Consider the following 23,856-nt stretch of genomic DNA (forward strand, 5'->3'; position numbering starts at 1 on the left):
GCTATTGCGTAAATTGTCGTCCCAGATTAGCCTGTGCAGTCCGCACAGGCTAATCAGGGACGACACTTTCTGCCTTAATTGGATTTTTGCTAAGAAGAGACTTCATTTGAACGAAAAATGTCATAAAAGCGGAAAGTGTCGTCCCTGATTAGCCTGTGCGGACTGCACAGGCTTATCTGGGACAACACTTTACGCACAAGCATTAAGCCCAGTTTTCTCAGAAGGCGGCTCATACAATTCTTGTGGCCAGTGCTCCCTCACCTTTTGAACTCCTCAAGTTCTCTCTCAAACTCATCCATTTCTCCTCCCTCTATGTCACTCTCTGACTTGGGGATGAAACATTCATCAATGAACTTATCATCTCCAGAACTCTTATTCTTCCTCTTTGTCTTCTTGGATTTTCCTCCAGATCCTTTGCCCTGAAGTATACAGTTGTTAAATTGAATAATTGTTAACTAATTTATAGCGAGATCATGTTTATGGATGGTTAAAGTACAAAATAATCACAGGTACACTGTTGCAATTTCACATTTGGGTTACAAACAGGACAACAAAATATCAAAAGGAAAACAAGAATATCAGATAAACTGATGGATGCACCCCAATAATGGGCTTTTGTCAATGTATTAATTAATTGAAAGCATGGGAACACAAAATGAGCCTTTAACTCTTTGACCAACAGACTGGAACAATGACATTGAACTGGCATTGGAGTTAAATGATGTCACAATAAGAGCCTGTCAAGCCGAAGTTCATGTAAGTTTTCAAATTTGTATTGTTCATGTCTGAGACCTCAAGACCCCCCCCCCCCCCAAACAAATTATTTTATTGTCAATAACTACCTCCAAATAACTGATGCAACATGACCTGAAAATACGCACATGTCCATCCTATTAGAATACCACACATTAATTTAGATCATTAGCTCCTAAGAACACGCACAGAAATGTATAACTTAATTAGAAAATGTTTTATCATTAATAATATGGCAATTACTCCCTGAAAAATCATTGGACTGGATGTGTGTGACAACAAAGCACATGCCTACCCTCCAGGGATTCTGCAATTCAAGTTGCATCAAATACATCTCGCATCTCAAGAAAATAAAGGTTTGTAATTATAAAAGGGCAATAATTCCTTTTAATAACTCCTGAAATATCACTGAACAGGAACATTGCGACAACAATACACATGTCTACCCTACTGGGACCCTGTTTATGACAATTCATACAAAGCTGATCATCAGCGTAAGACATCTCACACAGAAATGAAAAGAGTGGACGCATATCAATTAATGCGGAAACATAATCAGGGAAACTCAAACCAATAAAAATAGAATTTAGACACATGGACAACAAGAAATGTGTCCACAGGACACGGATGCCCCCAACTGTAACTTTGTCACTACATAAAAGTATAACTGTGTAAACCCTTGGTAGAAGTTATTAGGTTTTTTTCAAAATTTGTGTGCGTATGGAAAGGCCTTGTCCATATACATATGCATGCCAAATATGAAATTGCTATCTGAAGCGACATAGAAGACATGAGCATTTTTCGAAATCTAAACGCAAAGTGTGACGGACAGATGAACGGACAGTCCGATCACTATATGCCCTCCTTCGGGGGCATAAAAATGTCTTAGAATATCAAAATAAATCAGAAAGCCACATAAACTAGAGAGCAGACAACATGCTTAATCCTTGAAATGCACTAAGTGACCCCGTGACCTAGTTTTTGATCCGGCATGACCCATATTCGAACTTGACCTAGATATTGTCTTAATACAACTTCTTACCAAGTTTAGTAAAGATCAGATGAAAACTACTTCAATTAGAGAGCAGACACCATGCTAAATCCTTGAAATGCACTAAGTGACCCAGTGACCTAGTTTTTGACCCGGCATGACCCATATTCGAACTTGACCTAGATATTGTGTTGATACAACTTCTGACCAAGTTTAGTAAAGATCAGATGAAAACTACTTCAATTAGAGAGCGGACACCATGCTTAATCCTTGAAATGCACTAAGTGACCCCGTGACCTAGTTTTTGACCCGGCATGACCCATATTCGAACTTGACCTAGATATTGTCTTGATACAACTTCTGACCAAGTTTGGTAAAGATCGGATGAAAACTATTTGAATTAGAGAGCGGACACGAAGTGTGACTGACCGACCGACAGACAGTGCGAAAACTATATACCCCCTTTTCTTCGAAATAGGGGCATAAAAATGGCAATTTGCTAACTCCTCTTTTTGGATTGGGGAGCAAATTAAATTAAACAAGTTACTTCATGCCAAGTCTGGTGTTGATTACAAAGTTAAATAAAGTAGACAAATAAACACTTGTCCATCTTGTCACTGGATTAGTCTCACAAACCTGATCAGAAGGGGGCGAATCCTGCGGCTGTTTTCCCTTGCCTCTCTCCTCAGGTGTGGGTGTTCTAGCCTCTCCGTTGTGGGCTGCCTGGCCCTGGGGCGGCTGCCTCACCTGACCCTTCGCCGGCAGCCCTTGACCTATGAACCCGTTCTGCTGTGAGTGTGGGCGGCCGGGGGAACTGGTTGCTGGCCCAGACTGATGGGCACTGGCAAGTTGGCCATTTCTCAGTAACTGAGGAGCAGACTGCTTCTGATGGTTGAGATTGTCCTCGGGCTTCCTGATAGTGGCCTTTCCCTTGCTGGTTGACTGACTCTGGTCTTGCTGTTGCTGTGCTGCAGCTTTCTGCAGGCTTCCATCAATGCCCTGTAATGGAGCCTTGCTTGGAGCTGCTCGGTTGTTTTGGTTCACCACTGGCTCCGTTCTTAAGGATGCACTTCCAGTCCCTTTTGAGTTGTTTATTTTCACTGTTGGCTTTGCATTAAGGGCATTTTTCGCGTTCACATGGTTCACGCTGTTCTGTTCAGCGTTGATGTTATCTGCTGGTTTCTTGGCTCCATCCTTCTGGCTGGCTACTGCTACAGGTGGAGGTCGCTGCTGCTGCTGGGACTGTTTGTTCTGCTGCTGTAACTTTGCTTGCTGTTGTTGCTGCTGCTGTTGTTGTTGTTGCTGCTGCTGTTGTTGCTTCTTCAGTTCTTGCTGAACCTTGAGCTGTATCAACTGTTGGGTTTGTTTCTTCAGCAGTTCCTGCTGCTGCAATGTAACCTTAGCGATATGATTGTTGGAAGAAGTGACCTCTGCCGCTACCGATACTGCTGGACTTGTATCACCGTTACCCACATGGGGTGAGGGGTTCACTGGCTGGCGGTTCTTGTTATGCTTGGCAGTGAGAATGAGTCGATTATCAATACTGGGTGGAGTGGTGTTTGCCTTGCCTCCTGTGGTAGCGGGGCGGAGGGCAGGGGAGGACGCAGACATGCACACTGCTGTGATGACGACGCTCTCGCTGGTTGTAGACAGACCGCTGACTACGAGGTTACCGCTCACTGAGTGTGGATGGTGAGATGACTGGGTGACTGTGGAGACAGGCAGGGTGCTGGAGGTGGACTCTATCTCACACGTGATGTTCACTTGAAGTGGCAACTGATCATCTTTGTGTTTGCCTCGCCTCAGAACCTGCTGATAAAATGACATACATATTGAATATTAAGCTTATAAATACTTCAGTTAAGCTTAGGAATAAGTCAAGTTAGTTTTCGTCCAAGAATTAAAAAATGAAAGTTTTTTTAACCCATTTATGCCTAGTGGATTCTCCCATCCTTCTAAATCGTATCAATTTATTTCCTAAATTAGGGATGTCTAGTATATTTTTTCTATATTTAGAATACTTCTTACAGAAAGTCCTTTAAGCAAACAGCGCAGACCCTGATGAGACGCCACATCATGCGGCGTCTCATCTGGGTATATGCTGGTTGCCAATGCCTTTTTTATAGACGCTAGCCATAAATGGGTTAAGCTTATAAATACTTCAGTTAAGCTTAGGAATAAGTCAAGTTTTCGTCCAAAAATGAAAAAATGAAAGTTTTATTAATCTGATAACTACTTCATACTTTGGAAAGTAAGCATAGAATTTACCCAAAAAGAATATACTGTTCAAACATTTTATTTCATCATGATGAAATTTTGCATATTTAGAAAACAGAAAACTGATCAAATTCGCTACTGTTAAAAATGTTGTCTATAATCTGTGCTTAGCCAAAAATTGACACCCTCTAAAATAACACAGGACATAATTGGTGTCACCATCTATGACAATCAGCGTATCATTAAATCCACGAAATATATCTGACTAATACTAAAAGTTTAACAGAAGTTAAACTGTACATTTTTCTAATTTACTTCTGACATATAGGCAAGTCCTGAATCATGGTCTCTTTTTCCCTTTATGTTTAATTTCCTTTGTATCATAACTGTCACTTTTTGGTATTTGCTTAACACACCAATAAAATGATTAATTATTTCACAGACTATGCACGCACATTACTGAGACATACCTAGACTCTATCCTACCTTATTGTTTTCCCTACTGGTGTCAGCCTGCCTGGCCACGTCTTGACCTCCTGACCCTTCCCGTGGGGTCCCAGGACCAGCAGAGGGAGGGGAGGGACTCTTACTGGAGGACTTGCCGCCCCTGTCAGAGCCCTGCTTTTTCTGCTTCCTGGTGGCTGCCTCCTTCCTCTGCCTCTCTGCCTCCTCCTCCAGTCGCCGCTGCTCCTCCAGCTGTCTCAGGTGCATCTCTCTATGCTTCTCCTCCTTCAGTCTATCAGCTTCCTGCCTCGCTTCTTGTCGCGCTTTCTCTTCAGCCTGCAATACACACAATCAGGGAATACAGTCACCTACATGTATCTAACAAAGTTGTTTGTCTTTAGTTAAATGTAAAAATGTCTCTTTTTAAAATGCAAATGAAATTAAGTATTTAAACATTCTGAATTCAAGCCATGCCACTATTTTAGTTAGAAATGTTTTCACAATCTATTAAAAGCAAATCATGATTTACTTTTATAACTTTAATAAAATAAGTCTCTTGATTTGTGATAAACTCAAGTTACAAGGCCTTTCTAACATAAAAATGCTATGTCAACATTCATCTTCAACTGTCTCGCTATACTTATCATCAATGAATTATAAGTCAGTTAATATGAACTGATGTATTTCAGCTAGATTGCATCAAAAGCCTACGGCTGACAAGAGTTCATTTCCTGGAAAGAACCAGTAATTTGCATGTGTTCAAAACATATCCTGGTTGGAAAGAGAACCAATAATCTCCCTATCAAAAAAGACCACTATACAGAGAACACCAACCTGTAACTAACTCTCCCCCAACCAAAACTAGAACCCCCCCCCCCCCAAATGCTTACCTTCCATTCCCCCAACCCTTACTAGAAATCCCCCCCCCCCCCCAAAATGCTCTCCTTCCTCTCCCCCAACCCTAGCTAGAAATCCCTCTCCCACTGCTTATCTTCCTCTATTTCTGCCGGGTCCTTTTTGGAAGCTTTGTCACTGACAGGTAACTTACTCTCCCCCAACCCTTGCCCGACATCCCCCCCCCCTACCCACTGCTCACCTTTCTCTGTTTCTGCCTGGCTCGTTTGGCAGCCTTGGCACTGACTGGTCTCTTATCCTCCTGTAACTTACTCTCCCCAACCCTTGCTAGACACACACTCTCCCCCACTGCTCACCTTTCTCTGTTTCTGCCGGGCTCGTTTGGCAGCCTTGGCACTGACTGGTCTCTTATCCTCCTCCTCCTCCGTCCCGTTGATAAACTTGATGAGCTCCTCCAGCCCCTTGGTCTCCAGTGGGTCCAGGCAGGGGGCGGGGGACAGGGAGGGGGGCGGGGCCCGACACGCCATGGTTGCCTGCTGCAGGGACCGCTGCTGCATCAGCTGACCTGTACACCGTGTTGGCAGGCTGGTTTCATCTGGCAGCCTGCTGCTGGTCTCCGTCTAGTACAGGGTATAGCCATGGGTAAGAAATACCTTAAGGCTAGGTGCTGGTCATTGTGGTGATAACCAAAATTTTGGATTTCCAATTTATGGGAACTGAAATTATACAGGCCTCGACACTAACAGCGTCCCGGGCACCCGAGACCCCCAAATTTTGGTGAGGGACACCAGTTTTTCCAAGGATTTTGCTCTAATTTTAATAGGCAGGGTTCCCTGTGGAAAGCAATCTGTAGAAGTTAGTGTCAAGCTCTGAAATCAGGTTTGATAACAAATCGCCCGAACAGGAAAAATGTTGGTTATTACCCCAATAGCCAGCACTTAGCTGTAAATTGCTTATATTCTACCAAGCAATAGCATTTTTTATCAGCATAATATAAGAACAATTTTTAATTTTAAAGGAAACATTATTTTAAGCAGTTATATCAGGAAAGCTACTGCATTGCCCATACTTCTCATTCTAAGCACTATATGACATGTTTAATGAGTACCATGGAATAATGTGTAAACTTTAACTCATAAAATCTACTTTAAATTCTGTCTTACCTTTTTCTTGAGTCTTAATCGCAGCTTGTCCCTCATCTCTGCATAGTTCCTGCTTGTGGGCGCCATGGGAGGCTGCAACACATAGCAACATTTGAGCCATGTTCTGAGAAAACTGTGCTTAATCCATGTGCGTAAAGGGTCATCCCATATAAGCCTGTGCAGTCCGCACATGCTAACCAGGGACAACACTTTCTGCCTACTTGATTTTCAGTAAGGAGGGACTTTCTTGAAACCAAAAATACCATAAAAGCGGAAAGTGTCGTCCCTGATTAGCCTGTGCGGACTGCACAGGCTAATATGGGATGACACTTTACGCACATGGATTAAGCACAGTTTTCTCAGAACATGGCAACATATGTTTGTAATTTGTTATTGTAGCCATACGTAGAGTTCCATATGACCTGTTGTATAAAATCTGCCAGTCATGTGCACATGCTACTAATGTAAGGACACCTAGATTGTTGCTGCAATTTGCCAATGCAATTAAACTTTGAAATACTACACAACAATGTACCCATTAGATACGAACTGGTTTGTACATCCAAAGCACTTTTTTACTATTCACATCTTAACTCTTTCAGTGCTGGAACCGAATTTTGAAGGCCTTTGCAAACAGTTTGGATCCAGATGAGACGCCACAGAATGTGGCGTCTCATCAGGATCCAAACTGTTTGCTATTCTGATAGTATTCTTTGAAAAAAATCAAAGAAAATGCTAATTTTAGACATTCAGCAGACAACATTATAGCAGACAACAAATTTCCCAGCATGCAAAGGGCTAAATAAAGGCATCAGGTTTAGAGGACTTGTTGAAGACAATTTATCAAAGGACAACAGAAACAGCCAAAAAGCATATGTTCAAACAAAGCTGATGCGCCATTATGGCTTTAAATAGACAATAAAAAGGTCAAGTATGTTTATAAAATAGACATAATTCTGAAGTACCATGCCTACTCACATTTCCATGTCCGAAGAATTCACAGTAGCAGCAGTCACAGTACTTGCCATCCTTCTGGGTGTTAGAGTTGGAGGTGGAAGAGCTCTTCTCAGAACAGTTGTCATCGTAACTGTCGTTGTCATGGTTACCATCACAGTCGGACTCCACGCAGGTGGACGTGCCCACAGACACATTGTTTGGAGGCAGATGGAGGCCGTTATTGCAAGAAACATTGGTACCTGCAAAGCACGGGAAAGTCAGGTTCCATTTAAAGTAACTAAGGCCAATAAATGCCCCTAAAATACAATCTTGCTATTCACTAACTTCATTTATAGTATTCTTTATTATTCACTATAGGCATATTGATTTAGTAATGAACAACAATGTCACCAATATTATGTACATTCAGCTATTTTTTTGCTCAATTGGGAACAGTACTGGAACTGAACCAATTGGGAATAATAAGTGCAAAAAAACTCTTGAATTTTCAGGAAAATTTGCGTCATGAATCACCCCATTGGGCATTTTGGTTTTTTCAAATTGCTTAACATAAATTGCATAAATAATTCAAGTATTCATTTACATGCATTTTGTCTTGAAATGTTAAGTTTCAGTGCTCATTGTATTTGTTCCTTTGCAGATAATGCACTTTTAAATCAAAATTGATGAAATTGTCCTTCCTGGCTGATTTAACAATTTCTTAAAACAAGACATGTTTGTAAACATGTATGCACCTCTCGTCTCAATGATCTTGACCTTTAAAATCATAGGGAGTCATCCTGTGTAACCACCAAACTTGTATCTATGTAACAAGCACATGTGACCTTGACGTTTTACCTGTTGACTTCAAAATCAATAAGCATTTTTTTTCTACCAAGTAAGCAGAATAGAAACTTAAATGATCAAAGGCTTAAGAATTCGGGATATATTGTGATGAAATGAATTTCAAGTTACCCCTGTGACCTTGATCTCTGACCTCAAAATCAATAGGGGTAATTGTTTCAAACCAAGTAAGCAGCATTTTTAAATATTTGAAGGTCCAATGTAGTTTACTTTAGGTAAAAGCATTATCTAGATATCATGTAGAAACCAAGTTCTTGATTCAATCTCATGCGACCTTTACCTTTGAACTAATGACCTCAAAATCATAACGCATCTCATTTAAACACTACAACAATATGAATAATGCTTATAGGTCAAAGCCTTCTCAAAAAGAAAATATAATGACAAAAACAAATTTGAGCAGCCCTCTGTGATAAAGCAGGTTTAATGCATGTGCATGAAGTGTCGTTCCAGATTAGCCTGTGCAGTCCACACAGGCTAATCAGGGTGACACTTTGTGCTTAACTTGATTTTTGATAAGAAGAGACTTTCTTTAAACAAAAAATATCATAAAAGCGGAAAGTGTCGTCCTTGTTAAGCCTGTGCTGACTGCACAGGCTAATCTGGGACGACACTTTAAGCATGTGCATTAAACCCCTTTTCACAGAGCATGGTCCATATACTTTAAAAACCCGATGTGACCTTCACCTTTAAACTGGTGACCTAAAAATTAACAGGTATCTTCACTTTTACCATAGTGACCACTTTACACGATCATATGTGAAAGGGTGTTGAAGATATTGCGCAGAAACAAATTTACTGTTTAAAGAACATGTGACCTTGATCTTAACCTGTTGACCTAAAAATGTAAAGGCTTCTTCCTTTTCCACAAGTAACCAACAAATTAGTTTGCATGGCTGTTGGTAAAAGCTCTGCCTAGATAGCCCACAGAAATCAATGGTTTATAGACATACCTACCGCAAGGCAATATACCACCCTTCTTAGGAGTCCAACATATGTTGGTCAAAGCTACTTAAATAACTTAAATCATATTGTATTGACAGTTTAACGCTCACACCATTTTGTTCTATTTTCTAGGAAGAATCAATACTTTGCTTCTGACAATTGACAATGCTTAGAGAATATGGATAGAACCCAGAACCTTTTGGTAGCAAGACAGAAAAGCCTCTGACAACATTACAAAGTCTGGTTATACAACCATGTAGACTTACCATGCCCCTGGTGTACGAGAGTGCCCAGCTGGTTGGCCACATTCTTGGCAGTGTTACTGACAGCTAGGTGTGAGCACACGGTAGGGTGGGCCCCAGGTTTGAGCCCTGCAAGTTGCTGAGGCAGTGTGCGCCCATCAGGGGGCGCCTTGCCAGGGTGACCCTGCTGCATGGGACCTGCAATAGGTGGAGGTTTTATAAGGGCATATTTACTACCGATGATGTTTGAAACTTAAATCTTACTCACATTTTGAGTGTGTCCCATAGTTTTTAAGCTTGTGTCAAAACGAGTATTGTGTAAACTTGATGGAATGTATTGCAGCGGGTTTGCTAAAGTCCATCATCATTTATTATTTATAACATGACCTACGCTCCAGGAATGAAATAACGTCATGCTCAATTTTGTTTATTACACGGTGTTATTACACTAGTTATGTAACTGTGAAATGACGTCATTTTGTGACAAAATGATGTCATTATTCCAGCGAATTTCTTCTGTTAAACTATTTTACAATGTGAATAAATGGTGAAAAGAGCATAAAATAAAAATAAAATGTGTTGGTCATGTTATAAATAGAATCTTAGATTCGTGGTCATTTTGTATTGAATTTATTAAACTCGTCATCTAGATAAAGATAAAAACTCAGCAAGCCTCGTTTTTCTCTTTATTTAGATGACTTGTTTAATAAATTCAATACAAAACGACCACTCATGCAAGATCCTTTATATCTAATTTTTGACCAAAATAAATGATGAAATGAAATGTATTGATAAATGTTTTCTTAATTGGGATCCAATACACTCTTTATAATCATGTCACCAATGACACATTCACTGCTAATACTTGACTACGTCATTAATTCTGGGTCATAACAGCACAAATATTTAGATCTTGTTTAATGCTTCCTATATTATTACCCACATAATTATACAAAACATAATAACTAATTGCTTTGTAATATTATTGATATATGATTACCTTCAGTTCATTACTTAAATATCACGACACATTTTTTTTTCTGTACAACTCACCATTTTTATTAGTGCCCTGAGAGTTGTGCTTGCGGCAATGCTGGCTGTGTACTTTCTCCTGCACCTTGGGAGTATTATTTCCCCCGAGAGTTGCAGGCCTAGAACACTGAGGTGCATGGTTCTGCCCCCCACTACCAGGACCAGCGCAGTGGTTGTGCTTGGCCGCGTTTGCAAGCTGCTCTCCCAGTGACTCCTTGGTGCTCAGCACTGACAGGTTGTCTGTGATCTTCACAGCCGAGGAGGGCGGGGCAGCCACTGAGTGATTCGCAAACGAGGGAACAAAGCCATTTGTGTTGGCGGCAGTTGAATTTCCAGATGATGAGGCTGAGCTGAGCATTCCAGGAAGTGACAGCGGCTCAGACAGGAAAGAACTGGTGAACGGTGGAGGTGGCAACAGCTCACTGTCAAACTTGCCTGTCAACCGGTCGGGAAGCATGAAGCGACTATCGAACGGTGGGTTATCCCACTCACCGTACGCGTAACTAGGATCACCTATTCCGTCCGAATCGAAATCTGGCAGCTTGGACATTTTGTTGGAGTGGATGATGGAGCGCTGGCGCTTGCTGCTGGTGGGGAAGTGCAGGTCGTAGAGGTTTGGTACCTGGCCTCGCCCCAGGGTGTGGAGCCCTGTGGAGCCGTGGATGTGGGGGTAGAGGTGGAGCTCCCCGGGGCGGGGCACAATGGGCGCGATGCTCTGGGGCAGGGACGTGGACAGGGCCTTGCCCTGCTGCTGCAGACACACGTGGCACTGACACTGGTTCTCCTCAGGCTTCAACTGGCAACACACAACACAATATACAGCATATATGGGAAAGCTTATGAAGCAATGAGATTTCGAAACAGGTAGCATTAGATTCAGGGAAGAACGTATTTGACTACACACCAAACTGCACACAGAAGGAAGCTGAAGAAGCAATCAGATTATAGAAAGGGGCAGAAAACTCAATGAAAAACATATTTTCCTATACACTATATAGATACAAATAAGTAGGGATGGCAAAATTATTCGAATAATCGAATATTGGATTGAATGGTCAGCATTCAAATAATAAAAATGATATTCGCATATTTGCATTTTTTTCCAAACGTTATTTCACCAATATTTAATGAACTGCGAACTGCTTACTAAAAAGCAACCGAAATCACTTGGGAGTAACATGTTTGACGTGACGTTCTTCGTGTCAAACTTATAACGCGGCCCGTATCAGTGTCGATTGCGCAATTCAATATACACGCTCTAAGAAAGGCCCCGACTGTTGTTTGCCAATGGGGTGCCAATTCACGGTTTCAATTGACTGGCGAATAATAATTAAGTGTTGTGATCACAGTATGTACAGCCATTAAAATGTGTGAATTACTCAAATCGCAAAATGCAATATACTAACTATAAGAAAGGGCCCGAACTGTTGTTTGTCAATAAGGTACCAATTAAGGGCTTCAATTTACTTGCGAATAATAATTTAGTTTTTGTGATCACAGTTTGAACAAACATTTAAATATGTGAATTACTCAAAAGTAACAGATGATATAAATTAAACAATCATCAAGGAATCATAATTCAAATCTAAAAATGCCACCAGCCCCTTCTACAGTATGGAATACTTTACACGGTCTGTGGATAAGAAGACCGCAACGTGTAATGTGTGTGAACTTATTTTTACATATGCGCGGTCTGCTACAAATCTGTGGAATCATTAAAAAATATAATTCTTTGACACGATGTTTTTCATTCTATTTGTGCCCGATCACAGTATCGGTCATAGTATTAGTCGACAGCGATACAATTATTCGATAGCAACGTTAATAAACAGCCTCGTATTTAGCAAACGGATATAACTTACAAACCAATGAAAATTAATACATAACAAGGTAAAATCAATCCAGCCGTTTTATGCGAATATTCGAATATTCGATTGAATGAATTTGCGAACATTCGAATACCGATATTGGTATTCGATGCCATCCCTACAAATAAGTAATTTGCACCAAATCATAATTATCAACTAAGCAGCTAAGCGTAGATACCATCAACTACTGTTTTGTATGAAATGCTCTCCAAGCTAAATCACAATTAAACTAATAACTCTGCAGTAATTTTTTGTACAAAAACAACACATCTGAGTCAAATTACTCATGACTATGTCATGCTTGCTACATTGTGAATCTAATCTTGCCAAAAACAAAGCATTACCCAGCAGAACAGCCATTTTCCACCAAATTACTTACATATGCGCCCTAATTGCTACATTTTCATACCTGTTCAAGTTTGGCCTGTGCTACACAGTGATCACAGTTGCAGGACTCCATTTTGCCCAGCAGAGCACGCCTCAGTGTCTCCTCCCCCACCCCATCAAGGGAGGGCAGCACCATGTCCTGAAACATCCATAGTAACCATGGTAACACGAGGGCTACAGAGACGCCTGGCTGACTTGTAGGTGTATTGTAGATATGCCACGGTAAAAAGCTGGCTTATTGGGCAGTAAAAGAGATGCTGTAGTAACAAGAAGGCTTTAAAGGGTTTCGTAAATATTGGCTACTTTGGTCTGTGACATTCAAACATAAGTAAGCCTTTATATATATTTTTGGCATGATAAATCTCATTTCTGCTTTTAAACAAGATATTAATATTAAATAGATGTTTAATGGACCAGAAATATGCACATGTTCAAGATTATAATTATCAGTGTGGTTTAAATGACTTTGTAAGACATGCAAGACACAAACATGTTTTCATAATGCTATCAGAAGATGATTTGACTTGAATACCTATTGTGCAGATGTATGGCTGGTTTTATTTTTCCAAAAAATAGTTAAGGTGATTATTTTTCATCCATGAAAACAAAAAAAATCAAAGCAATTTAGAACACTCTCAAATTGACAAACACATCAGCTTTCCCTCTCGGAAGCAAAGTGAAAATGGCTATGTGCAAACAGCATAAAACCAGAACAGCCTGCGAGTAACTCGCAGTCTTTTCTGGTTTTATGCTGTTTGCTACTCATCAGTATCTAAGGGTTGGAAATGAAGGCTTTAAAACTTGAATCTAGTAAGAAAGGTCTTTAATTTAATTTTACTTTCTAAGGGACTACCCATGCGTAAAAATACGTATATAAGTGGTAAAGTGTTAAAAGAAGTGGTAAAGGGTTAATTGACATTCAACTAGAAGCCTAATAATAATTATGACATGATGACAGATGCCTACTTTATTCATCTTGAGCGCTGGTATAGCAGGCAAGTGGAACGACTCCAGCTTTGGTGCGGAGATCTGCTCATTGTCTGCCTCATCATCCCCATCTCCTTCATCCCCATTGTCTTCATCATCATCATCGTCATCATCATCATCATCTTCGTCATCGTCAAATGAATGGTTTTCTTCTATTTCCTCCTGAATCTCGTCCTCATTCCTGAAGTGCAAGGTGGAATAGCTTTGTGAAACTCTAGACACACATTAGAGCAAAAATTTAACTGCAAAATGTTGATTGCAAGTTTAAAAAGGATTTTATACCATAACTACATAACAGGTGTTGGTCTCCAGAAAAAAATCATTTGACCCAATCTATTTCAAAACGACTACAGAAAATTCTCAATATCATCAAGAATAAGATTACTCGTATCCAGTAGGGATAAATATGAATTGAAACAGAACAAGTTTCACTCTTTCCTGATATATTTCGCTTAAATAGGCTTTATCAAAGTTTGTTTTTACACATTGGCTACATTTTCTTTCTGTTACTCAACAAACCACATTTATTTTGACATAAAAACAAGAGATGCGTTTGTGAAACACAATGCCCCCCCCCATATATTTGACTTTTGACCATGACCTTTAACCACTCAAAATGTGCAGCTCCATGAGATACACATGCATGCCAAATATCAAGCTGCTATCTTCAATATTACAAAAGTTATGCCCAAGGTTACAGTTTTGGGACAGACAGATACACACATACAATGATAGACAGACAGGCCAAAATCAATATACCCACTCTACTTTGAAGGGGGGCATAAAAAATATAAGTATTGACCACAGTAAGCTTACTGGTTGTCCGTCTCCCGAAATGGTCTGTTGAGCTGATCTGGTTCTAAGATAACTGGACTGGAGGACCCACTGCTGGACGTGGTACTGGACATGGAGGGCGGGCTCACGTCGATGCGGTAACGGTTCGGGTCGTGCATGAAGTTTGCATTGTGGTGGGAGGTGAGAGGGTTGGGGGCGTTGGCACTGTCCAGAACATCCGGGTTGATGATGCCACAGGTTATCATGTGCGTTATCGTGCACTCATCGCAGGGACACCTGTTAACATATTGTCAGACTAAGATGGCATGATATTTTTTTTTAATGGTTCATAAATGCAAGGATAACAAAAACATTATATTTAATTTTTATGTATAATCTTGTGTAGTCAACAAATAAAGATGTGTTCAAACATGAAAATAATGGCATTAATCTCTTTGAATGGATCACGCATCTTGGCGTAGTCTATTGTTGTTGTTTTTACGTTAGGTCAAGATGACTACATGCTTGTTTATCATACCGTTTCCTATTACACCTGGGACATGTGAGCTCGTCTTGTGAAGGCTTGTTGCCCTGCAGCATCAGCCTCATGGTCTCTGTGAACTGGGCCTCCAGGCTGTAAGCAGCACACATACCAGTCATTGAACAGCACACATACCAGTCATGGAACAGCACACATACCAGTCATGGAACAGCACACATACCAGTGGGTCATGTTCTGAGAAAACTGGGCTTAATGCATGTGCGTTAAGTGTCGTCCCAGATTAGCCTGTGCAGTCTGCACAGGCTAATCTGTGATGACACTTTTGGCCTAAAACTTGATTTTCGGTAAGGAGGGACTTCCTTGAATCTAAAAATACCATAAAAGCGGAAAGTGATGTCCCTGATTAGCCTGTGTGGAATGCACAGGCTAATCTGGGACGACACTTTACGCACATGCATTAAGCCCAGTTTTCTCAGAACATGACACCAGTAATGGTACACACCCAGTTATCAACATGGTCATTCAATTTTATATTTGCATCTCCTCTATTGGCTTTTGGTGCAACTGAAAATCATATCTTGAACAATCTGGAACTCATGCATTATTGGGACCTTTTACCACTTAGATATGTATTTAACCCTTTCCCACTTAGATACGTATTTAACCCTTTACCAGTTAGATAGGTATTTAACCCTTTACCACTTAGATACGTATTTAACCCTTACCACTTAGATATGTATTTAACCCTTTACCACTTAGATACGTATTTAACCCTTACCACTTAGATATGTATTTAACCCTTTCCCACTTAGATATGTATTTAACCCTTTAACACTTTGAAACGTATTTAACCCTTTACCACTTAGATACATATTTTGACGCATTTGTAGTCTCTCAGAAAGTTAAATGTTATTAGAGACTTTTCTTACTAGATTCAAGTTTTAAAGGCTTTATTTCCAACTCTTAGATACTAATGAGCAGCAAAGAGCATAAAACCTGAACAGAATGCGAGTTACTTGCAGGCTGTTCTGGTTTTATGCTGTTTGCATAGCTATATTCACTTTGCTTCTAGGTGGGAAAGGGTTCATTTAATTTCCAATCTCTAAGATTGATTCTTTCAAGAATTCTCATTAACTAAGAATTATACAAATTAATATTAGCACTTTTGTCCTTTCCGGTTGGTCAAATGGACAACTTTAATCAGCATAGATAAATGATTTCATTCCACTATTGATCACTAGACACTCAAACTAAATACAGGACCATGATCTGTGCGTAGACAATATAACTAAATACAGAGCTAAGATGTCTGCGTACGTGTGAGAGAGGGAGGCCTTGGGGTTCTTGGAGACGGACTGCTCCAGGAGTTTCCTCTGTGACTTGAAGAACTCCCAGTCTTCTCTCAACATCTTCTGCTTCAGCTTCAGAGCCGACTGACAGGCAAACAACATGTGCACGGTGAATATATGGATAGCACTTAGCATAATCATGTTAATGTCACTTGAGAATCATAACAGTATCATAAATAATGCTATCTGACACATTGCAATTTTTGTTTCTAAATTTCAGGAATAGATATCTATTACATTTTTTAATTAAGATCTTCATGCATCCATCAAAATGCACGAGGTCATGAATTCATCTTTTAACAACCTTCAGTAAAGAATGTTTTCCCAAAATTTAAAACTATATTACCAAACATTAAGGGTATTCATCAATCAATCTGCTAGTGTGTGTGTCTGGTCTTACCTGTTCCTCGTTATATGTTTCTATGAGTTGATGGCAGTCGCGCCACACGACGTTGATCACAGACATTTCATCTTCAAACTTGAGAAAGCGATGAAGGAGGTTGGGATACGAGTCATCATTGTAGGTCTCCTTGGCATCTACACCAACCCTGTGGCACAAAACCATACAATTGGTAGGAGAAAATATCAGTGTATGTACACTGCATCAACACCAACCCTGTGGCACAAAACCATACAACTGGTAGGAGAAAATATCAGTGTATATACACTACATCAACACCAACCCTGTGGCATGAAACCATACAACTAGTTGGAGAAAATATCAGTGTATATACACTACATTGACACCAACCCGGTGGCACCAAACCAAACAACTGGTAGGAGAAAATATCAGTGTATGTACACTACATCAACACCAACCCTGTGGCATGAAACCATACAACAGGTAGGAGAAAATGTCAGTGTATATACACTACATCAACACCAACCCTGTAGCACGAAACCATACAACTAGTAGGAGAAAATATCAGTGTATGTACACTACATCAACACCAACCCTGTAGCACGAAACCATACAACTAGTAGGAGAAAATATCAGTGTATATACACTACATCAACACCAACCCTGTGGCATGAAACCATACAACAGGTAGGAGAAAATATCAGTGTATATACACTACATCAACACCAACCCTGTAGCACGAAACCATACAACAGGTAGGAGAAAATATCAGTGTATATACACTACATCAACACCAACCCTGTAGCATGAAACCATACAACAGGTAGGAGAAAATATCAGTGTATATACACTACATCAACACCAACCCAGTGGCATGAAACCATACAACTGGTGGGAGAAAATATCAGTGTATATACACTACATCAACACCAACCCAGTGGCATGAAACCATACAACAGGTAGGAGAAAATAGGTGTGTATATACACTACATCAACACCAACCCTGTGGCATGAAACCATTCAACAGGTAGGAGAAAATATCAGTGTATGTACACTACATCAACACCAACCCGGTGGCACGAAACCATACAACTGGTTGAGAAAATAGGTGTGTATATACACATCAACACCAACCCTGTAGCACGAAACCATATAACTAGTAGGAGAAAATAGGCGTGTATATATACTATCATTGCAACAAGGGGGAAAGTTGTTTATTAGTTAGGTACTTGTTCAGTGTTCCCAAATTGTCCCTTAGCGAGTACCAATAAACGGTAATAAGCCTTTTCATGCATATTCCAATGGAAACATCAGGCATTCAAGATGCTTGAAACAAGAATCTGTGTTTGATATTCATTTTATTCAAACTAAGTAGATTTTAGAAAGCCTCTTTGGTTTGGGGTAAATTTGAAATGGTCGTAAGCAATAAACATGTAATCAATGTATTTTAACAAGATTAGAAGGTTAGGAAAAATGGTTGAGAATATTGTATTTCAAAAAGTAGTAAAAGTCAAGGCAGAATTAAAATCTGATGATTTGGATGGATTTAAATGTTCTAGCAAACCGTGTTGCTTCTACAAATACTTTTGAACTCAAGTTTATAAAAAAAAAAACATTTCAATTTCAAATTGAAGTCAAGTTCTAATAGAGGTTGGGTATAATGGATTGATAGGGCTCCGTCATCAAGATGCAGGCGAGGGGGGCATACAAACAAGAACCTGAAGAAACATGTGAAATACAGTAGATTCCACTTAATTGAATATCAGATAAGCGAATAATCCAGTTAATTGAATAGAAATTGAAAACACCAAACAATTTGCATCTCTTTCCATTGTAAAAACATCGCCTAATCTGATAGGAAATATGGTGTATTCCAGTAAATTGAAAAGCCAATTATCGATTGCACACTATAATCCAGCGTATCAACAACACTCTTCACAGAACAGTGACAAGAAAACTACATAGAAATGTGGACACATACCTAAGCTGTTGAATGAGCAAATTGAGGCTGTTCTTCACTGATTGTTCTGCAAACACCACAGACTGGAACATGTACTTGTTATGTAGGTCCCATGTAACTTTAAAACGCTTCAAATGATTTTGCTGCAATCAAATATTCATGAAATTAAAATCACATACACAAGTATGCATCTTCTACCTGGCAAAAATGGTCAGAAATATTATTTGTCCACACAAGTTAAGTAAACATGTTTTGAAGTTTTGCTCCTTGCCGTGGTTAAAAAATAATTGTGCACTTGTGAAAGTAAGGCATAACAAGTTTTAGTTTTACAATTGTAGTACATGACATACATAGTGCTGTACAGTAATATGGGCCATGCTTTTTTAATAAGGCATTTAATTCATGGGGGTAAAGTGCCATCGCAGTCTGCACAGGCTAATCAGGGACGACACTTTCCGCATCATTTCAATAGTCTCTTTTTAGCAAAAATCTAGCTAATGGGGAAAGTGTCGTCCCAGATTAGCCAGAGCGACCTTTTTCACAGAGCACCGCCCATATAAATGTAGGAGAAATCCCCCCCCCCCCCAACACACAATTGAGCATATTGCATGATTATGCAATATACAGTGTATGATTTTACAGTGGACCTACCAGTTCTTTGAGAAGGCCAGACATTTTCCTGGCCACCCTGCATAGATGCGTGTACTCATCCAACATCAACGAGATGAACTTCTTGGCCTGGGGCGGGGTTTTGAAGCCTGTACTGAGTTGTTTCAGCAATTTCACCTTGACTTCTATCACAAACTCTCGCACCTGTGATTCCAGTCGCAGAAACAACTGGTGGGGATCACGGCTGCATAGTCTGGAAAATAATAGGCCGTGTGCGTAAACTGTTATCCCAAATTAGCCTGTCCCCTTTAATAATATTTTCTAATATAAGAAAGTCTATTTTAAGCAAAAATCCAGCTTAGGCGGAAAGTGTCGTACCTGATTAGCCTGTGCAGACTGCACAGGCTAATCTGGGACGACACTTTACTCACATGCATTAAAGAGCACGGTCCCTATGTAGACTGGTGTCCAGTGTTGTTTGTAGACTGGTGTCCAGTGTTGTTTGTAGACTGGTGTCCAGTGTTGTTTGTAGACTGGTGTCCAGTGTTGTTTGTAGACTGGTGTCCAGTGTTGTTTGTAGACTGGTGTCCAGTGTTGTTTGTAGACTGGTATCCAGTGTTGTTTGTAGACTGGTGTCCAGTGTTGTTTTTCTTTCAAATTTGGGTCTGGTTGTGGGACCCATTCCCAATCGCAAAAAGTATACATTTTTCCCAAATTGGATCTAAAAATTCCCAATTAAAGGTCTCCAAAAATATTATATTTTTTAAAATAAGTCTTAATATGTAATTCATCTCCAAATCCAGTTCTGTAAGTTGAACCTTAGAAAATATAATATTGAAAACACTTTTATTATCATTGTTTAAGTATTTGTGAGCATAAAATCAACAACATTTATAACCCCTTTTTAGTCAAATGATGCCATATTTCCCTTTCAAAAACAACCCAGCCATATTCCTCAAAATGGTGAAAAAAAAAACAACACTGGGTGTCTTCCATACACATTACCAAAAATTTACAGTATTTTATCATGTTCCTGGTGTTTAAATAGCCATTTTAGGAACATGTCATAAATAATTTTATATTTATACAAATTTATCCATCAACTGGGAAAAGTTTAACTGCAAAGAAATCATCTAATACATTTCTATACACACACACACAAAATATCAGCAAAATGATGATTGCTTCAACAAAATTTGTTTCCTCAATGTAAACCTCTCATTTCCACATCCCTTGCATGTTACCTAATAGTTGCTATAAAGTCAAGCAGCAAAAAAAGTTTCAGAAATTTATCCTAACAGAAAAGCAAACCACAATAATTTGTGTGAGTTTTTGAATACATACTTATGGACGAGGTCTGTGATGGGCACGTCATTGATGTTGAAGTCCTCGGTCTTCCCAGTGTCGTCCCGGGTGCTATAGAGACGTCTCACAATCTTCCTTAGCTCAGTCCAGCACTGCTGCAGCTCTGCCGTCTCCTGCTCATGCTCCGTCTCTATCATTCTGTAAACACAGGACCCCAATGAGGGTTCAACAGCCATAATCATAGTATGCTCCGTCTCTATCATTCTGTAAACACAGGACACCAATGAGGGTTCAACAGCCATAATCATAGCATGCTGCTTCTCTATCATTCTGTAAACACAGGACACCAATAAGGGTTCAACAGCCATAATCACAGTATGCTGCTTCTCTATCATTCTGTAAACACAGGACACCAATGAGGGTTCAACAGCCATAATCATAGCATGCTCCGTCTCTATCATTCTGTAAACACAGGACACCAATGAGGGTTCAACAGCCATAATCATAGCATGCTCCATCTCTATCATTCTGTAAACACAGGACACCAATGAGGGTTCAACAGCCATAGTCATAGCATGCTCCGTCTCTATCATTCTGTAAACACAGGACACCAATGAGGGTTCAACAGCCATAATCATAGCATGCTCCATCTCTATCATTCTGTAAACACAGGACACCATTGAGGCTTCAACAGCCATAATCATAGCATGCTGCCTCTCTATCATTCTGTAAACACAGGACACCAATGAGGGTTCAACAGCCATAATCATAGCATGCTCCGTCTCTATCATTCTGTAAACACAGGACACCAATGAGGGTTCAACAGCCATAATCATAGCATGCTCCATCTCTATCATTCTGTAAGCACAGGACACCAATAAGGGTTCAACAGCCATAGTCATAGCATGCTCCCTCTCTATCATTCTGTAAACACAGGACACCAATGAGGGTTCAACAGCCATAATCATAGTATGCTCCCTCTCTATCATTCTGTAAACACAGGACACCAATGAGGGTTCAACAGCCATAATCATAGCATGCTCCGTCTCTATCATTCTGTAAACACAGGACACCAATAAGGGTTCAACAGCCATAATCATAGCATGCTCCATCTCTATCATTCTGTAAACACAGGACACCAATGAGGCTTCAACAGCCATAATCATAGTATGCTGCTTCTCTATCATTCTGTAAACACAGGACACCAATAAGGGTTCAACAGCCATAATCATAGCATGCTCCCTCTCTATCATTCTGTAAACACAGGACACCAATGAGGTTTGAGCAGCCATAGTCATGGCTTTACTCTTTACCACTTAGATACGTATTTAACCCTTTACCACTTACAAACATATTAAAACTTAACCACTTAGAAATGTATTTAACCCTTTACCACTTATGTACATATTTAACCCTTTACCACTTAGATAAGTATTTAACCCTTTACCACTTAGAAACGAATTTTTACGCATTTGTAGTCCCTTAGAAAGTTAAATTTAATTAAAGACCTTTCGTACTAAATTCAAGTTTTAAAGGCTTCATTTTCAACCCTTAGATTCTGATGAGCAGCAAACAGCATAAAACCTTTACAAACTGCCAGTTACAGGCTGTTCTGGTTGTATGCTGTTTGCAAAAGCCATTTTCACTTTGCTTCTGATGGGGAAAGGGTTAAATATCAGAGAGGCTTAGCCGTCAAGTATTGGGTGTTGAAATCATTTAGCTTAAAAGAAGGAGTACGAGTTCCAGTAGTTGGAGGACCATTGAATCATATTCTTACTAGAACTTTCAGTAGTAGCAAGTTGTTAACAAAATAATCTTTAACTTAGTTTTGAAACACACTTGACCGGGTTTGCCCAGATTACAACTTGGCCCAGAGATTACCCAGATAAACATTCAGATTCTGGACCACGTTTCATCAACATTTGATAAAAAAATCTAAAGTAGTAAGAGCTGCAATTTGACAATACAATACACACGATGGCGGACATTGGGAATCACAATAGCTCACCTTCAGCACTTTGTGCTTGGGTGAGCTAACTGAGTAACTTCTAAACTCAAGCAAGACTTATACAAACATTCTTACCCATGAAAGTGTCAATACTAACATGTACCTTCGCTCAGTGCAGGACAGACGGACAAAGCCAATTCTATATCCCTCCAGCTTTGGCGAGGGTAAATAAATATTAATGAATAGGTGGCTAGAAACATTCCTACCCATAAAATTGTGAATACTAACATGTACCTTCGCTCAGTGCAGGATGGACGAACAAAGCCAATTATTTATCCCTCCGAATTGAGCGAGAGTAAATAAATATTAATGAATAGGTGGCTAGAAACATTCCTACCCATAAAATTGTGAATACTAACATGTACCTTCGCTCAGTGCAGGCTTCACAGTTACAAATACTGCCATTAGGGGTGGTTGGTTCAGAGCCAGACTTGATACTGATGTCCGGTAGGAAGGCGTCTGCTTCTGGATCCTGCATTTATACATATGAGCCGTGAACTGTGAAAAGGGGGTTTAATGCATGTGCATAAAGTGTTGTCCCAGATAAGACTGTGCATTTCGCACAGGCTAATTAGAGCCAACACTTTCCACATATACTGGATTTTTGCTAAGATAAGACTTTCTTGAAACAAAAAACATAAAAGCGAAAAGTGATTACTTTTCAGTGACCGTGGAATGGACCCTCCAAGCCTGTAAAGGTCTAGATGCAAGCTTGTAATATCCCAAGTCTAATTATGATTTGTCATTGCGAACTTAAGTTATCTACAACAAGCCACATTTTTAACACTGCAAGCGTGCCAACCTGCCAAAATAGTGTATACTTAGTTGAAAACCTGGCCCAGATTTCTCAAAACTAGTACAGCCACGCTCAAGAACAACTAGCTTAAATAACCTATTTCATTGATTAATTTAACTTGTTTACAGTGATTGGTATTGTTCAAATGAGTATTTATTCTGTCAAATTCAGTTATAATTTTCAAATAATACTAGTTTTAAAACTACAATTTTGCACATAAATGGCAATATAAACAAGGGCTGTTTGTAAAACATGCATGCCCCCATATGGGCTGTCAGTTGTAGTGGCAGCCATTGTGTGAATGCATTTTTTGTCACTGTTACCTTGACCTTTGACCTGGTGACCTGAAAATCAATATGGGTCATCTGCCAGTCATGATCAATGTACCTATGAAGTTTCATGGTCCTAGGCTTAATTATTTTTGGGTTATCATCAGTAAACCATTTTACTGTTTCGAGTCACTGTGAACTTGACCTTTGACCAAGTCACCTAAAAATTAATAGTGGTCATCTGCCTGTCATGATCAATG

The 23,856-nt window shown here is 39.8% G+C and overlaps 1 protein-coding gene across 4 annotated transcripts in view; it reads right to left on the reverse strand.

Annotated features, from left to right (window-relative positions):
- Positions 1-23,856, reverse strand: part of LOC127841484 (protein FAM193A-like) — a 56,160-nt gene that overhangs the window by 4,210 nt on the left and 28,094 nt on the right. For 2 of the 4 annotated variants that reach the window (XM_052370306.1, XM_052370310.1), the window contains exons 5-22: positions 22,891-23,003; positions 20,563-20,721; positions 19,261-19,471; positions 18,631-18,752; positions 16,689-16,836; positions 16,257-16,372; positions 14,976-15,071; positions 14,480-14,734; positions 13,643-13,844; positions 12,699-12,815; positions 10,443-11,217; positions 9,414-9,587; positions 7,381-7,598; positions 6,424-6,495; positions 5,617-5,880; positions 4,448-4,741; positions 2,381-3,556; positions 262-419 (exon numbers count right to left, since the gene is read on the reverse strand). In XM_052370306.1, coding sequence (XP_052226266.1) covers positions 262-419; positions 2,381-3,556; positions 4,448-4,741; positions 5,617-5,880; positions 6,424-6,495; positions 7,381-7,598; positions 9,414-9,587; positions 10,443-11,217; positions 12,699-12,815; positions 13,643-13,844; positions 14,480-14,734; positions 14,976-15,071; positions 16,257-16,372; positions 16,689-16,836; positions 18,631-18,752; positions 19,261-19,471; positions 20,563-20,721; positions 22,891-23,003 — 4,670 coding nt within the window. The remainder of the gene's footprint in view (positions 1-261; positions 420-2,380; positions 3,557-4,447; positions 4,742-5,616; positions 5,881-6,423; positions 6,496-7,380; positions 7,599-9,413; positions 9,588-10,442; positions 11,218-12,698; positions 12,816-13,642; positions 13,845-14,479; positions 14,735-14,975; positions 15,072-16,256; positions 16,373-16,688; positions 16,837-18,630; positions 18,753-19,260; positions 19,472-20,562; positions 20,722-22,890; positions 23,004-23,856) is intronic. The other 2 variants (XM_052370309.1, XM_052370308.1) reach the window with 2 other exon arrangements.

This window comes from Dreissena polymorpha, chromosome 8, assembly GCF_020536995.1.
Source record: "Dreissena polymorpha isolate Duluth1 chromosome 8, UMN_Dpol_1.0, whole genome shotgun sequence".
Classification (NCBI taxonomy): domain Eukaryota; kingdom Metazoa; phylum Mollusca; class Bivalvia; order Myida; family Dreissenidae; genus Dreissena; species Dreissena polymorpha.